The 17,647-nt window shown below is 34.5% G+C and overlaps 1 protein-coding gene across 1 annotated transcript in view; it reads right to left on the bottom strand.

Moving 5' to 3' along the window:
* LOC123664852 (ATP-binding cassette sub-family C member 4-like) overlaps positions 1 to 17,647 on the bottom strand; it is a 65,756-nt gene that overhangs the window by 19,398 nt on the left and 28,711 nt on the right. The window contains exons 10-17 of the mRNA XM_045599269.1: positions 16,728 to 16,865; positions 10,121 to 10,288; positions 7,453 to 7,590; positions 5,976 to 6,063; positions 4,428 to 4,560; positions 2,499 to 2,834; positions 1,557 to 1,746; positions 1,115 to 1,251 (exon numbers count right to left, since the gene is read on the bottom strand). Of these exons, the coding sequence (XP_045455225.1) occupies positions 1,115 to 1,251; positions 1,557 to 1,746; positions 2,499 to 2,834; positions 4,428 to 4,560; positions 5,976 to 6,063; positions 7,453 to 7,590; positions 10,121 to 10,288; positions 16,728 to 16,865 (1,328 nt within the window). The remainder of the gene's footprint in view (positions 1 to 1,114; positions 1,252 to 1,556; positions 1,747 to 2,498; positions 2,835 to 4,427; positions 4,561 to 5,975; positions 6,064 to 7,452; positions 7,591 to 10,120; positions 10,289 to 16,727; positions 16,866 to 17,647) is intronic.

The raw sequence follows: 17,647 nt of genomic DNA, 5'->3' as shown, positions 1-17,647 counted from the left end.
ATATCGCATAACTTTCTACTGGATGTACCAATTTTGATAATTCTTTTTTTGTTGGAAAGAAGATATCCCTAGTTTAGTACCATGATAAGGAAACCAGGATCTGATGATGGGATCCCAGAGAAATCGAGGGAAACTCTTGAAAATCCGCAATAACTTTTTACTGGGTGTACCGATTTTAATAATTTTTAATTTATACATGTTTGTGGTCACATATAAATTTTATTGAAATCTGATAACTACTTTTTGAGTAATCTTTGCTAACGCGTAGTTACTTGACTATTTTTTCGTCGATCTACGTTGTATTACTCGACGATGTAATAGAAGTCGGTTTTTTTCGTTTGCGAGCAAACACAATTATATTGGCTTTGATTCCATTTCGCACCAACATAAATTGATCCTTATATTGACTCGCGTTGATAACTTGATACGACTCACATGCAAACAAAATACCAGTTCAAATATTGTTATTGTGAGAATTTGCATTCAAATAACGACGCAATGCAATTCCATGTGTATTTCAAACTACATTTTCAGTCAAACCACCACAGGTCCACTCAATTTGAGGGAAAAAAATACAATCGTATTGAGAACCTCCTTTTTTTTAAGTTGGTTAAAAATAGACTATATTTTTACTCAAATTGGATATGGGTTTTCTAATTCAATGTTAATTAAATGGTCTTTCCACTAATTAATTCTTAAAAAAGTATATTTCAAAGTTTGCATTGTATTGTTTGATATTTACCCTACAAATACATAGTATATCTTTTGATTCGTTTGAATGATAAATGTCTATTACTCAGATACCAGCTGTTCAAATACAGACACTCCACAAAGACTTTCCATGTTTTAGATAGATTGATAATGAGTAATGTATATTTAGACAAAAAATATATTTTTTTTTTAATCTTATGTTTTTTTTAATTCTACCAGTTTGTTTATAATTTTCAATCTTTTAAATTTTTACAAAGAAAATTACGCAATGCGATAGCATAGTTCATGACATCGCTATCAGTAATATTATAAGACAATAATACTGTCAAAATAAATATAAATACAAGTACCCGTTTCAAGCGGAAATCGAATCTGGAATTAATAATAAATGTATTTAACTTACCTCTTTATCGCTTGCGCTGTATGCAAGTAAAGAATACTCCACAAATACATACAAACTCCACAGAAAGCCGTGGTCAGCAACATGTAAGGATTAACAATGGCAACCATCGCCAATATACCGATCATCACCATGAACACCTACGAAATGAAAAGTAAAATTTATTTATTATTTATATCACAACTTAAGAAATTATTATTTGACTTCTATCTATACTAAGACTGTAAAGACGAAATTTAAGTCTGGGAAAGATTTTTGTTTGTTCCTTTGTCTGAACTCATAGAAGTGGAACAGTAAGTATAATTGACGAAAAATTTGATAGGCGCCAAAAATTAACACGGGCGAATCCATATATATAGTTCTACTTTTTTCTTTAAGCTGCTTAAAAATTATTCGTGCCACATATGGATATGTCGATTGATCTAATATCGTGATCTATATATACCTGAATACTCTCCAAAGACATCCTCGGAATGATCTCGTCGATGACTCCCATATCCTTCGAGAACCGATTGAGTATACGCCCCGACGGATTGGTGTCGAAGAAGCGCATCGTCGCTGACATGATGCTGCTGAACATCTGGTTATGGAGCTTGACGGAGCTTCGCATGCAGACCCACAAAAACATGAGCGATCTAAAATCAAACGCACATCTTTAGAATCGTGTTCGCGCTATAAGAGTACTATATACTAAGCATTGTAATTTATGAAACAAAGTAAATTTAAATAAACAAAGATCAAAAGTAAATTCTTTATTTTATAGTAGCTGGTACACTGGTACACAATAGTGCTGAAATATCGAGAACTCAAAATTACCATCGACAAACATGATTAATATCCCGTTCTATACGTAATACTGCTTATTTCATAAAAAAGAAAAAATGAAGTATAAGATTTTGGTTAAAATTATGGAAACAAATAAAAACTCAAAATTAATGTATTTTTTTCGATAGTCTGTTTATTAAAACACTTGTCTGTAAAACATTAGACAAACAATATATGCGGCGCAGTATATATAAATACTGTCAAACCTAACCCAACTCAATGAACGCGAAAATACAGATGAATAAGACGGAAATAATAAGGTACCTTATGATATTTCGTTACGAATTAATACTACAGCAGGCAGGAGGAAAAATATACAAAGCGTATTATGCTATGTTGCGTAGCAGTAATAAAACACGTTATAGCGTTATTTATTAATTAGCATCAAGTTTAAGAAATCGTTGAATTTTCTTATTTTCTGCACAATTTTCAAATTTTTTCTTTACATGAGAACTTTGTACCAAGTATTAAATAGCTTAACAAATTGACCGAAATCAGCAGTTAATTTCAGATATATATTTATAGAATAGAAGAGAGAAATGATGATACAAAAAAAAATTACCTTCCAGTGGTGAAAATGACGCAACCTAAAATACCGGTTGCCCAGACGTACATGTATATTGAATGATCAAATGGTGCTTCGTTTGACGTCATATTATTCATTGCCATAGCTGTCTTCACCATGGTGCCGATGACCGTGAGGTTAGGGTTCATTGTGGTGCTCGATACCAAGCTCCCCAGAGACGAGGTACTATTTAAAGTGTCCAAAACTTCATCGTTACTTAACGAGCCGTTACTGAGTGAGTTGTTACTGCGCGAGCTGTTGCCGATCAAACTTAAGTTGCCAGTGTTTTCTCTTTCTTTAAGTCTTGAGACATTATCCTCCACAGAGTTCATCCTGTAATATTAGGCACTTACTAAAAATAAATATTAATGTTGGCTTTTTTATAATATTTCCTAATAACTTTGTTCCAGACATTCGGTTTGTTTTTATAAAATCATAAATAAAATTATTGAAACCTGGCTAAGGCGTAAGATTAAGAGTACCGGCCGATAGTCAGGGGACTTCGGCCGGCCGAACGACACGACCCCACGCGTCTGAGGGGTGGCCTCGTTGTGAACAAGGCCACCCTACCATTGTGCCGGGGCCCGGAGGCTTTGTCCGGGCCTACCGGCGGGGCGAGGTGGCGAATGCTAGCGCGACCCCATCTCGCCCCATCCAGGCGGTCAACTGCTCACACGTGGTGGTTTTTAGTCAGTAGGAGTCTGACATAACTCTCTGGCGCCCCCGCGCTGGATTCATGATGGATTTTCCCCACGTAAAAAAAAAAAAGCGTAAGATTAGAGTAATGTCAAGTCCTGGATGTGTAACAAAAATATAAAATGAATAATGTAAAATAGTCTATCAAATATTTTTTGAAGATCGAAGTTCAAAGTCCTAAAAGTAACTTTTTTATTTGTCAATCACAAAGCGAAAGCAGATGAATTATGATTATGTTGAATCGTATAAATGGTTCACATTAATGTTACTTTTCAAAATATTGCTATCGCTTGTACAAGAGATATTAAAACCTAACAAACCCAGTAATACCTTGACACATTTTCGTTATCATTATTGAGAGCTAGCTAACCCGACGGACGACGTCCTGTTTTACGAACTGTCAAACGCTGAACTTTAAATAGACTTTGTTTGCTGAAATTTTCTATTGTCTGCGTTATAAAGGGGTCATTCATTCATAACGGCAGTCTCGAAGGGGGCTAAGTAGGCTGTAATGAGATATCACGTGTTTTTTTTTTGTTCGGACCATTTATACCAAACAAAACGAACACCCTGCAACCTTAATAGCCTGGAACTTTTTACGACGATAATTTTCTAAAATTTACTTAAATTTATCTGTATTTATAATAATATACTGAGGATTTCTTGTTTACATTGTTAAAAAAAATACACATAATTTTTGAGTATATAATAGACGACCCCATCCCCAAAAAGAATAGATCAGTCGTTCTCGAGTTTTTGATAGATGACATGCAAGTACAATATTTTATAATCTATTCGATATCTTATCAAAACCCGCTTTTATTGTTATCAAGTCATTGATCGATAGGTACTTGAAGTGAATTACTTCAAAATATATCAAAAACTGTTATAAATAATACAAAACAGCAGTCGTTATAATCTCCAAGCGATAGCTATCGTTACATTATTGAATTGTTGTTAACGTTAAAATAGTAACCAAGGAACCATAAGAAACCATATATGAATAACTATTATTTTTAATCTTCTTATACTCGTACATATACAAATAAAAATGAATGTTGCTACGCGCACTCGAAAATGGCTCGACCAATTCGGCAATTTTTTTTGTGTTCCTCCAAAAAAAAAAAATGAAAAAAAAAAACATTTTTACTATTAAATTTTGACAGCACGAAGTCAGTCCGGGCAGCTAGTCGATAGTAAAAACTTTGACGAATAAAGAATAGCGCATACCAATATGTGAGCCACAGATCGGTCGCAGAGGTGACGATCTGAGCAACAATGATTGAAATGATGGTAGTTGACAGCAGACACCAACCGGTGCCGGCGCGGAAGTATTTCATGTACACTTTTCCTGATACTCGACCTACAGATAAAATTGGTTTTATTTATTTGAAGTCTTTTTATTTATTGCGTACAATTATAATATGGAGAAGATCTTAATTGTAGGGTTGTCAACTGTTATAATTACCGTTTAAGTTTACAATATATATAATTAATTATAAAGACAATCTAGTATATAACTACAAAATAGTAAAACACTATAAAGTATTGTCACTGTCTACACGAAGGGATGTTTTGGATCTTTGCTTTTTAAATAAAATTATAAGAGATATTGACTGTCCCAATTTGGTCCGAAAATTAAAACTGGCAAGCCCTAGAAAATCTATAAGAACTTCCAGGTCAAAACAAACGTCGTGAGTAGATTTGCTAGAATCAATTTAGGCATCAATACATGCTTAAATAGAATCATAAAATTGTATTAACCTGTACCTACACATTTCACTATATTTTATATCAACTGATTTCTTATACCCCTAACCGTTTTTTTCACTTATGATATTGTTTGAAATTTTTGTCATTTGTTGTCTTTTTACAAGTACCTACATTTTTTTACAATTTTTTCTTTTAAAATATTTTTTTAATGCTTTAGCATGAGTTTTAATTATTGTACAGTTTTTAGACTTTTTTATACTTTTACTGTTGAGTTAATTTGTTACAAGATTAATATTTATTGTTAGCATAAGTTTCGAAACAGCTGTTTATTGTGTACTGCATGCTGAGTTAGCCTAAAACTGTGGTGTATAGTATAAGAAGTTCTATGCTTAACTTTGTACAAATGATAAAAACCACTGTATACTGGTTTCCTATATAGATAAATAAATATAATTACAAAAATATTAAAAACGAAATAGGTTCGTCATCAATTTACCTAATGAGCAAACTAAATAGTGAAAGGCTCCTTTTTCAATGAAAATATTTAAAAGGCATTATTTCTGTCTTTGGTATTTTTATTAAAGATCCAAAATATAAGCTCTAAATTGACATAATTGTACCTAACTTACACGTAGGTACGTGTGTAGTAAGGTATATGAAATAAACAATCTTGTATAAAATGGCCAGAATGTGAAGAAATGTAATTGTATATTGTTTTAAAATACCTTATAGGTAACTCATATACATAATATGTACTTATTTTTGTTATTGCAATATATACCTAATGTGCTGGATATTCGAGAGTAGGTTACGTGTACTCGTATAAATAAAAATTATCAAATGCTCCAAGAGATATTGCTGATTAAGTCTTGTATGTAGTATCTTCTTATTTTTATATAATGACATTTAGAGACAGGTTTCCAAAATATGTAAACATATATTTATTAAACAGTTGTATAAATATGTAAAACAGCGTTATATGTTACAAAATTTAATAAAAAATCGAAATAAAAAAAAAATATTTACAAAAACTTGTGTCACACGTGTAATGCGTGTTACTGTTACCTTTTTCCATCAATTCAGAAGTTTCCTGGGCTTCTTCTTCCAATTCCTCTGCCGCGTTTTCCGCCGTCGTACTGACGCTTGAGTGTGACTATAATTATTTAATATAGGTAATAAAAATATTACATAATTTATTATACAAAAAACCTTTTATTATACATTTATTCCATGTGGCTCTCGGCTACACGCGTTAATTTGAGGAAAATTAGCCTTGCTCGGTAAAATGGGCTATCCAACACAAAAATAATTTTTCAACAAAAAACTTTAAAAATAAAGTGATTTCATTCAGTTCGTTTCTCACGAGTGATTTAAAATAAAAACAAAATATTTAAAATATTCCTTAATGGAGTAAAATATGGTAAAATAGAAGTTTGTGTACGAGATTCGCAATTTCTGATGAATACAAGTGTGAATATTAATATATATTTATGTACATTTTTCGATATATCTACTGCTACCTACTTATTGATATATTTAAAATAAATCATCTAATATATAAAATTCTCGTGTCACAGTTTTCGTTGCCATACTCCTCCGACGCGGCTGGACCGATTTTAATGAAATTTTTTGTGCTTATCCGGTATCTATGAGAATCGGCCAACATCTATTTTTCATCCCCCTAAATTTTAGGGGTAGTCCACCCCTAATTTTTTTTTTTATTTTTTAGACAAAATTTTTAATTTCTATTTTTTTATGATACAACATACAAAAATACATACAATCCTCAATTTTCACCCTTCTACGATCAACCCTTATTTTTGAATAGCCATTTTTATTTATATGGCAAAACAACGTTTGCCGGGTCAGCTAGTACTCTATAAATATTTGTTTGATCTTCACGAGATTTACAAATATATTATAAGTAACAATTATTAACAAGTCATAGGCTCTTAAGCTGAATTATCTTTAAAAAAACTTCAAATAATGCTCCCTCAGAGTTTTTGCTAACCTAATTGTAAGCTGATAACAATCTGCACACATGCTGCTTACATGGTTAGTAAGGCGTCTTACAAGTCGAGTTTATCGAAGTGTTCTATACACACTAATATAAAGTTTTTTTACCCCGTCTGCCTATTTTTATAACTTGCTAATTTTTTCATTGTAAAGCATTTGAAATAGAGAAAATATATACCTTATAATAATTGTATATCAATTTTCTTATTTCAAATCCACAAATTAAAAAATGCCTATAATATACTTACCTACCTACTTAAAAACTCTTTCATTTTAGACATAGGAACCTACATGTCTACTAGACGAAACCTAATATTATAAATAGGAAAGATTTGATGTTTGTTTGCATTGAATAGGCTCCGAAACTACTGAACCGATTTCAAATATTATTTTACTGTTGGGAAGCTACACTATCCGCGAGTGGCATTGGCTATATTGTATTTTCAAAAAAAAAATAGGGGAAAATATTTAAATATTTGTTAAATACGCATGCGAAGCCGGGGCGGGATGCTAGCTTTAAACTTACCTGAATAGACATAGTTCGCTGTCTCAGTAGCCGACCACGATTGCCAGCGTCTTCCTCGGTCTCTTCTTCTTGAAGCAATTCTTCGAACAACTTAGTTTTTGATACTTCATCGAAAGTACCTTGAGTATCAATTTCACCCTGCGAAAAAAAAATTATTACTATTATATAATAGCGGGCCCGGCAAGCTTCGTAACGCACAATATTGTTTTTTTTTTTTGTTTCACTGTTCTGTCAATAACGAACAAAAAAAAAGTATAAATAAATTCCATGCCATCGTTCGGCAGTTATGCGCGTACGTACATTTTTAAGATTCGTCTTTATATAAGTATACGAGTATAGTTCAACATACTTTCTATCCTAACTTTATTATTATATATCTGTATCAATCGTAGTCTCACAAAAACGTCTAAAACATTAAAAGTTCTATGGTCAATTAACGATTTTATTTATTTAAAAATACCCTCTTTATCTGCTGAGATGTTCTCCATACTAACAGTAGGCTCTATTTCTATGTTATTAAGTTTTATGTATCAATCATTTGTAAAAGACGTAAGGCCCTTAAAAGTAATGTTTTGAAATTATTAGAATACCAGCAACCTGCCCCGGCTTCTCCCGGGTGCAATGCTGATACTAAATATCACTACATAGTATAGAACAAAGTTGCTTCCTGCTGTCTGTATGCTTACATCTTTAAAACTACGCAAAGAATTTTGATGCGGTTTTCTTTAATAAATAGAATGATTACATGCATAATATAGTAGAGAGGAACACTGATAGTTTTAAAGGTTTCAAATATGATGTCGTAAATAAACACATTTTATTGCGTATATATTATATTTATTTTATTTTTAATATCAGCATTGCACCCGTGCGAAGCCGGGGCGGGTCGCTAGTAAAATATAAAATAAATATTTGCAACGTAAGCGTTCTCTGTGGGTTTATCTTTGCCTAATTTAAATACAATTTAAGCTATCTTTTGGGAAAATTTCACCCAAAGCTGACGTCAATTTTAATCTTTGAAATAAAATTATATTATAATAATTATATATAATAAAAACTATAATCCAATGATTACTACAAATAAATATCACAGTGTGTTATAATCATGTACAGCCATTACATGTATTGCTAGCGACCCGCCCCGGCTTCGCACGGGTGCAATGCTGATACTAAATATACTACAGAATGTCTTTATTTATAGTGTGAAGCTAGCGTATAGCATGGTTATTATTAACATAATAACAACAACATTCAAATATGCGTCGTTAGATTACACGTTGTTACAGAATGCGTTGAAGAAATAAAGGTTCACTGCTCGTTCCCAGTAGGTGATAGCGTGATAATTTGTAGCCTATGTGTTGACCCGACTTCTTAATAATATTCGTGCCAAATTTGAAGTAAATCCATGAAGTACTTTTTGAGTTTATCCCGGACATACATACAGACAAACAGACGAAAATTCTAAAAACTATATTTTTGGCTTCGGTATCGATTGTAGATCACACCCCAAATATTCCTTTGAATATTTAATGTACAGTTTTAACTTTCCTACCATTTTATTATATGTATAGATAATATATGTGCCAGTAGGTAAATGTAGCCAGTACATGTATTATTGAATTTACAAATATGTAACAGCCCGTAATATCACACACTACGATTTAAAATGTACTAATTCAATATAACAATAAATATAAAGGATTATCAGGTCAAGTAAATAGTGCCATGATTGTTTTTATAGAATGTGCTTAAGATAAGGACAGCGATTGCGACAATACGACTACAGTAAGTAATCCTCAATATACACGTTTTATCAAGAATAAAGCGATTAAACGTCTTTATTGTTGAGATTAAGTTTTCATCTGAATGCAAACACACTGAATGTTTATTATTTAGTTATGCTCATCTAGGTATTGTATAAATTTGTTAAATTACGCATGTAATCAGATAAAACGAAATAAGTCGTATTATGCTGTAAAAATTAAAGCTAATTTTATATAACAGATTTAAGATTTTTTTAGAGGAATATTTGTAATAGAAAGTAAACTGCTAAATTGGTTACGTCACAGGTAGCAAAAATCACTGAAGAATCAAAATGTAAAGTCAAATGACCAAAAAACAAAATATAGTATGTATATATATACATATGAATCAGTGTTCATAGTAGAATGTTGTATGTGAACACAGAGGGTAGTAACAGACATGTCTATGTATACTCTATATATGCCTATTTTAATCGCATGCGGTGTGTGAGGTCTACAGTAGGTACAGTAGATAGGTAGGTAAATTAGTACTTCATTCGTTACACTTAAATCGTAATAAACATAAGTTTTACCATACCCTTGTCTTCAAAAATAGTTACGTATCTTTTTAAAGAATTTTTGAGTCTAGGAAGTAATAAAATTATATTTTTTATTGAATTCATGTTTCCAGGTTATCGCGTGCTGTAATTGTTTATATCTACATTTATAAACATAGATATTGTCAATATTTTGTCACAATGATTGATAAAAATGATTTATGAAGGGTAGACTTAAGCTAAAAGCTACATATAAAATTGTTTTTATAAGTGACTACATATAAAATTGTTTTTATAAGTGAAGCTCGCCGTATTATTTGTGCAATTTAAAGACGTTTTATAAGTATACGTATAAAATATAATACTCACATTTTGCAGAATCACAATCTTATCAGCGCTCTTAAGGTGGTGCAATTGATGGGTGACGAGAATTCTCGTAGAGTGTCGTAGAAGTCCCATCACGCATTCAGATACCAAATGTTTGCCGACATGAGTGTCTACAGCTGATAACGGGTCATCCAAAAGATAGATATCGGCCTATTTAAAAAAAATAATTCCATTGAAAAAAGTAGGTACTTTTATATATTAACTAACTGTGCCCCGCGGATTCACCCGCGTTAATTTGAGGAAAAAAATATTACTAAAATATTTTTAAACCATTACTGTGCAAATTGGGTGACTTATACGCTCGGCGCAACGTGGCGTCGTTTAATTAGCAAAATTTTGCTTTTGTGTTGCAAAAAATTACCATCTTGATGAAGTATTTTTCAATCGCAAGGATACATATAGTTGGCTAATAATAATATTGCAATAAAAATCACCTTTTAATTTTTTGTGATCATTGATTCGTTGCAGAGTTATTTTCACACTATGATATCTTAAGATATTCATTGAAATCAAATGATGTCAAGGACAATTTTGTTCAAAAAGAAATACTTGTGATGGATAACATATTTATTTGGATAAGGATTTATATTATGTCTATAAAATCACCGTAACACATGCATTATTTTAGAACAAACTTGATTAACGTTAAAAAAGATTATGAGTTAACCTTTAGACCTGCCAGTTGTCGATGACTTTCTTAGGACTTTTAAAGGCGATCGATTCCGTCATACCTACATAGTTTTTGGGTAGGTTTAACCGTTTGCGCAGCGTACCTACGAAACAGAAGCTCTCAAAAAATGTTTCCCGTTTTCGTAACATTTCTTATGTACGATCAGCTCCTATTTATTGGTCGTAGCATGGTGTTATATAGTCGTTAGCCTTCCTCGGTGAATGAACTATCCAACACAAAAATAATTTTTCATTTCGAACTAGTAGTTCCTGAGATTAGCGCGTAGACAAACAAACACAGTCTTCCGCTTTATCATCTTAATACATAATTATAAATTACGCATTACGTTGTTTGTCCGCGATGGACTCCTAAACTACTTAACCGATTTCAATCAAATTTGCACACCGTATGCAGTTTGAGCCGAGTTGAGGGGTGTGAGTAGAGAGCCTCCTCGAGTGACGATACATTACTGATCGTTCGGCGCACCCTGGGCAGTCAACTTTAAATCCATCATGTTGACTGGCTAATCCCTACACCACGGCATGAAGAAGATGCATCACGATGATCATCTCCTTGCCCATTAAACGCAGTGACGCGCCGCATCGGCCCTCACGGTGTAATGCGCTAGCGTAAGCGTCCTCCGGGTGACGGACGGAGGAAAAAGTCGGTAGTACAGCTTAGCTACGCTTCCGGCTAAGTCCGGTGGACTCGCTGTCTTCTGACGGGTGTGGTCCTCCAGCAATATGGGGGTTGTGCGGCGGGTTAACGCCCCTCCCACGCAAAAAAGACCAAGTTACGAAACCGAAACCAAGAAAGAAACGATCCGATCCCAAAAACGACGACCAATGGCACGAATTAAAGGACTTCCGAATTGCTTCGTGGAATGTGCGTTCCTTGTATAGACTCGGGGCTATCTACCAAGTTAATAAAGAGCTGTATCGATATAATATCGGAATAGCAGCTCTCCAAGAGGTAAGATGGCCGGGCCGAGGAGAATGCAATGTTGACAACCAATCAGTGCTCTTTTACAGTGGTGGGGAAGAAGGAGAACATAAATACGGTACGGGCTTCATGATCGCTAAGAAATTCATGGGTAGTGTGCTTCGGTTTGATGCAATATCCGATAGAATATCAATACTACGAGTAAAAGGCAAATTCTCAAATATTTCAATATTGAATGCATACGCGCCCACTGAACTTGCTGAAGATGAATTTAAAGACAGCTTTTATGAACATCTCGAAGCGGTTTACGACCAGCTACCCAATTATGATATTAAGATAGTCCTCGGTGACTTTAACGCAAAAATTGGCCGGGAAGAAATTTTTGTGCCTACCATCGGGCGACACAGCAAACACGACCAGTCTAACGATAATGGTCTGAGACTAATCAGTTTTGCTACAGCAAAATCAATGGTTATAAAAAGCACAATGTTTCCCCCATAAAGATATATACAAAGGTACCTGGCGATCTCCTGATGGCCATACCGTTAATCAAATAGACCATGTTGCAATCGATGATAGGCACAAAAATACAATCCAAGATGTTAGGTCGTACAGAGGCGCCGACTGTGATAGCGACCACTACATGATTGGTATTAAATTAAAATGTAGAATAAAATCAAATAAGATAACTACAAAAGTACACACACCATTATTAAACATAGACAATTTAAAAGATAAACGACACAGAGAGAAATTCCACATAGAACTAAGCAATAGATTTAAAGACTTGATGATTGAGGACATAGAGACGGGGTGGGATAGAATAAAGAACACGGTAAAAGAAGTTGCAACAACGGTAATTGGTACAAAGAAGAGGAAGAGAAGAAAGAAATGGTGGAATCAACAATGTGAAAAAGTGGTGGAACAAAGAAGAAAATATAAAATCTTAGCAAACCAGGAATACAGATGGCAGACCAAATATGACGAACTGAGGATAGAGGCCAAAAGACAAATAAAAAGGGCTAAAAGACAACATCTTAACGACATCGTTCATGACATGGAGCGACTTATAAAGGCAGGCGAGACCAGAAAGTTCTATCAGGAGATTAGAGAAGTGAGGAGGGGATATCAGCCGGATACACAAATGCTAGAAGACGATCATGGTAACTTAGTCACAGACAAAGATGTCGTTAAGTGCATGTGGCGAGATTACTTCCAACAGCTGCTCAATTGCCCCCCACCGACAGAGCCGATTATCCAACTAGCCGATGACAATCAGGAGGAACTGGGACCGCTCACCTTCTTTGAAGTTCGTAGGGCGATAATGAGGCTTAAAAACAACAAGGCCCCAGGTGTGGATGGAATACCAGCTGAATTATGGAAATATGGTGGAAGCGCTGTACAGTCCAAAATGTTCGAACTCCTGGAAAAAGTGTGGGACCTTGGAGTACAGCCCCAAGAATGGAATTTGGGTATTATTTGCCCAATTCATAAAACGGGCTCCAAAAAGAAGTGCGCGAACTACCGAGGTATTGCTATGCTCCCGACTGCTTATAAGGTCTGGTCATACATACTGCTGGAAAGGCTAGAACCATATGCGGAAAAAGTCTTAGGGGACTATCAGTGTGGGTTCAGACGCAATCGTAGTACGGTTGACCAGATTTTTCTTCTTAAACAACTCATGGAAAAGAAATGGGAATACGCTCAGAGCATTCACTCATTGTTCGTGGACTTCAGGAAAGCATATGACAGCGTGGATAGAATTTCCTTGTATGCCATTTTAAGGAATTTTAATATTCCAAGAAAGCTAGTGGACCTAGTGGTGGCGGCTACCGGAGTGAGCAGGATGTGTGTAAAGGTTGGCGGCGAGCTGAGCGACGAATTTCCTGTTATTACCGGTCTAAAACAGGGCGACGCCCTGTCACCAGTGCTCTTCAATATTGTCTTAGAGCATGTAATTAGAGGATTAATGACACTCGATCTGGGGCTTGACCTGAATGGAAGGCATATGGTGATAGGCTACGCTGACGATTTGGCCCTGTTGGGGGAGCACATTAACGATGTTGCTTTAGCCGCTATGACACTCGAAGAGCAGGCAAAAAAGGTTGGTCTCTTGATTAACCATGATAAGACCGAGTACTTCCACATGAAGCGATATAAGAATATTCGCGAAGCAAGACAAGACCTCCATGTTGGAAGTACCACATACAAGGGAGTGTCGAAATTTAAGTATCTTGGCTGCACTGTAACCGATACGAATACACGTGACGAAGAAATACAGATCCGTATACAAAACACCTTGAGGTGCAGTGCAGCCCTGCACAAGGTCTTGGTGTCCAAGCTTCTTAGTAGGAAGACAAAGATCACAATTTACAAAACCATCATTCGTCCAATCCTAATGTACGGTTGTGAGGCTTGGACACTTACGCTCAGAGAGGAGAACAGGCTTCTGGTTACGGAAAGGAAAATTTACCGTAAGATCCTAGGACCATCTAAAGGGCAAGATGGCAGCTGGCGAATAAAAACCAATGCTGAAATTGCAAACCTGGTGTCAGAGCCAAACATCATTGGAGTTACCAAATCCCATCGGTTGCGGTGGCTCGGTCATGTCGAACGCATGGGGGAGGATCGAGCAGTTAAGAGAGCGTATCTGGGTCGACCAACTGGGCGTAGACCGGTGGGTCGCCCCAGGTACCGCTGGAGAGACATGGTTGAAGCAGACTTGAGTGAGATCCAAGCCAATAATTGGCGGGAAATCGCGCAAGATCGTGCAAAGTGGAGAAATCTTGTTTCGGAGGCCAAGACTCACTTCGGGTCACTGAGCCAGTTGAGTTAGTTAGTTATGCAGTTTGAGCCAACTTGAAAGATAGGCTATATTTTACTTCGACATATATAATTATTATATTCAAGAAAAAAAAATTATAGGGTACGAAGTTAATATTAGTTCATCATTTCAGCCTATCACAGTCCACTGCTGGACAAAGGCCTCCACAAGTTCGTGCAAAAATGGCGTAAACTCATGTATTTTGCCCATAGTCACCACGCTGGGCAGGCAGGTTGGTGACCGCAGGGCTGGCTTTGTCGCACCGAAGACGCTGCTGCCCGCCTTCGGCCTGTGTATTTCAAAACCAGCAGTTTGATGGTTATCCCGTCATCGATCGGCTTTTCAAGTTCCAAGGTGGTAGTGGAACTGTGTTATCCCTTAGTCGCCTCTTACGACACCCACGGGAAGAGAGGGGTTGGCTATATTGTTTACTACCGTAGCCACACAGTAGTTAATATTAGTTAGTATTAGTATTTATTGTACCTTACCTAAGAACATTTTATACAATTGTTAAATAATTAAGCTAGAACGATAAACAAAGCATATCTCTTATATATACGGATGGACAGCGAAGTTTTAAGAATTGCATTCCGTTGGCATTCTTTAAAATAAAATGTATGTTCGTACAAGTTACCGAAAGGAAAAAAAATAGTGGCATATGTCTAATGTATATATCTATATTTAAAATTTATTTTAATAATATTTTAATTTTCTAGATTTTGCCTGTTTGTTATTTAAATATCACAAAACCTGTCCAAATATTAACACAGTAATCTATAATTCTATAAGTTGCTTGACTCACTTAACTGACACGTCACCGCACAGCTAAGCAAGCGAACGAACGGGACTGATATAGGATATGTTTTATGTGATTGAAATTCTAATATCATTATAATGCTATAATACTTTTTAAATATTATTGTGTTTGCTCGCAAACGAAAAAAAAAAAAACCGACTTCAATTACATCGAAGAGTAATACAACAAGATCGTCAAGTCGTACAACGTAGATCGTCGAAAAAATAGTCAAGTAACTACGCGTTATCAAAGATTACTCAAAAAGTAGTTATCAGATCTCGATAAAATTTATATGTAACCACATGATAAACATCAGCTTTTGATTAAATCAAAAATTATCAAAATCAATCGAAAATTATCAAAATCAATCAAAAAGTTATTGCAAATTTTCGAGTTTCCCTCGATTTTTTTGGGATTCCATCATCAGATCCTGGTTTCCTTATCACGTTACTAAACTAGGGATATCTTCTTTCCAACAAAAAAAGAATTATCAAAATCGGTACACCCAGTAAAAAGTTATTGCGAATTTTCAAGAGTTTCCCTCGATTTCTCTAGGATCCCAAAAGTAGAAAAAAGTAGTTGTTAGATCTCAAATAAATTTAAATGGGACCAATTGACACACACCACCTTTCGATTAAAACAAAATTTGTCGAAATCGGTCTACCCGGTCAAAAGTTCTGATGTAACATACATAAAAAAAAATACAGTCGAATTGAGAACCTCCTCCTTTTTTGGAAGTCGGTTAAAAAATATTTAAAGTAATAATACTTAGTATACATCTAAAATGTATGATCTAGGTATCGCCTAAGTATAAATAACAGAGATGAAGTTTTGTATTAATATTTTAGACACTGTTAGGTACTTTATTTATTTTTTATTGTTTATCTATACCTACATACCTATTATAAATAAAATTGAAGTGTCTGTCTGTTATTTCAAAATTATTATGTTTTATCAAGTGCATATAGTTATTTACACGATAATAAAACACAACAAACGATTGTAATATTTTTGTCTGTCGGTCTGTCTTTCTGTTCGTCCGCGCTATTCTTCTAAATAAAAAAACAATTTTTGCGAGCAGATCTATAGATCTACACTAATATTATAAAGTTAAAATTTTTATTTGTTACTTTAATTATTTTGTGTTACTTTATACGCGCTAATCTCTAGGAACTAAGTACTGGTTCGAAGTGAAAAATAATTCCTGTGTTGTAGATTTGATCTACTGCCCCCAGTATAGACTATTTTCTTCAAATTAACGCGGGTAAAACGGCGGGGCACACTCAGTAAAGAATAAATTTATATTTCATTCGTGTTTATTCCACGCGGACAAAAGCTAATAATAGATAATACTCACATTTCTATAGCAAGCTCGCGCGAGTCCAATACGCGCGCGCTGTCCCCCACTGAGGCTTATTCCTCGCTCTCCAACAAGCGTCGCGTCACCGTGCGGTAGTTGCTCGAAATCGCGAAGTAAAGCACACGCGGTCACCACCTACACGTACAATTACATAACAGCTTTAAATGGCATGAACCTTTTCTTAAACCAAACTTTTTAGTTGTAAAGAATGTAGCAATTACTCGTCTTGGCAAAACTATTTGTATATTAAAATTAATTTATTTACAAAATTAATATTAAAACAAAAAAAGTAATAAGCTGATCAATCCTATTTAAAGGTTTGACAGTACATTTTTGTTCTATCCGTTCATTAACATTAATTTGATTGACAAAATAAAAGTTGACTCTTGCAATTAACTGTCTAGCTATTCAATTGGTCTGAATTAATAATGCCATAGCGTAAACTTGTTTTGCGAACATACACAATTACTGACGTACGGGTACGATGCTACGAATAATAAAAGTTATGAGATATTACAGCTTATCAATCGCATATCTTAATAGATATATAAGTAGTTTTTAATAAAATTACTAATTACAAAAATAAGAAATAAAAATTGTATTTACACTATGTAATCAAGTAATAATAATAATAATAATTTATTCGTAATATAATTGTGTTTGCTCGCAAACAAAAAAAAACAGACTTCAATTACATAGACAAGTAATATAACATCAAAAAAAAAAAAAAAATAATAACAAACGCACTAGTCGTCACTACGATTTTCGAGGGTTCCCCACGATTTCTTTAGGATTCCATAATCAGATCCTGGTTTCCTTATCATCAAAATCGGTTCATAAACGACGAAATTATCCCCGAACATACTTAATAGATATATACGGTCGAATTGAGTAATCTCCTCCTTTTTCTAAGTCGG

This window comes from Melitaea cinxia, chromosome 2 (assembly GCF_905220565.1).
Source record: "Melitaea cinxia chromosome 2, ilMelCinx1.1, whole genome shotgun sequence".
Taxonomy (NCBI): Eukaryota; Metazoa; Arthropoda; class Insecta; order Lepidoptera; family Nymphalidae; genus Melitaea; species Melitaea cinxia.
This window is presented reverse-complemented; position numbering and strand designations above follow the sequence as displayed.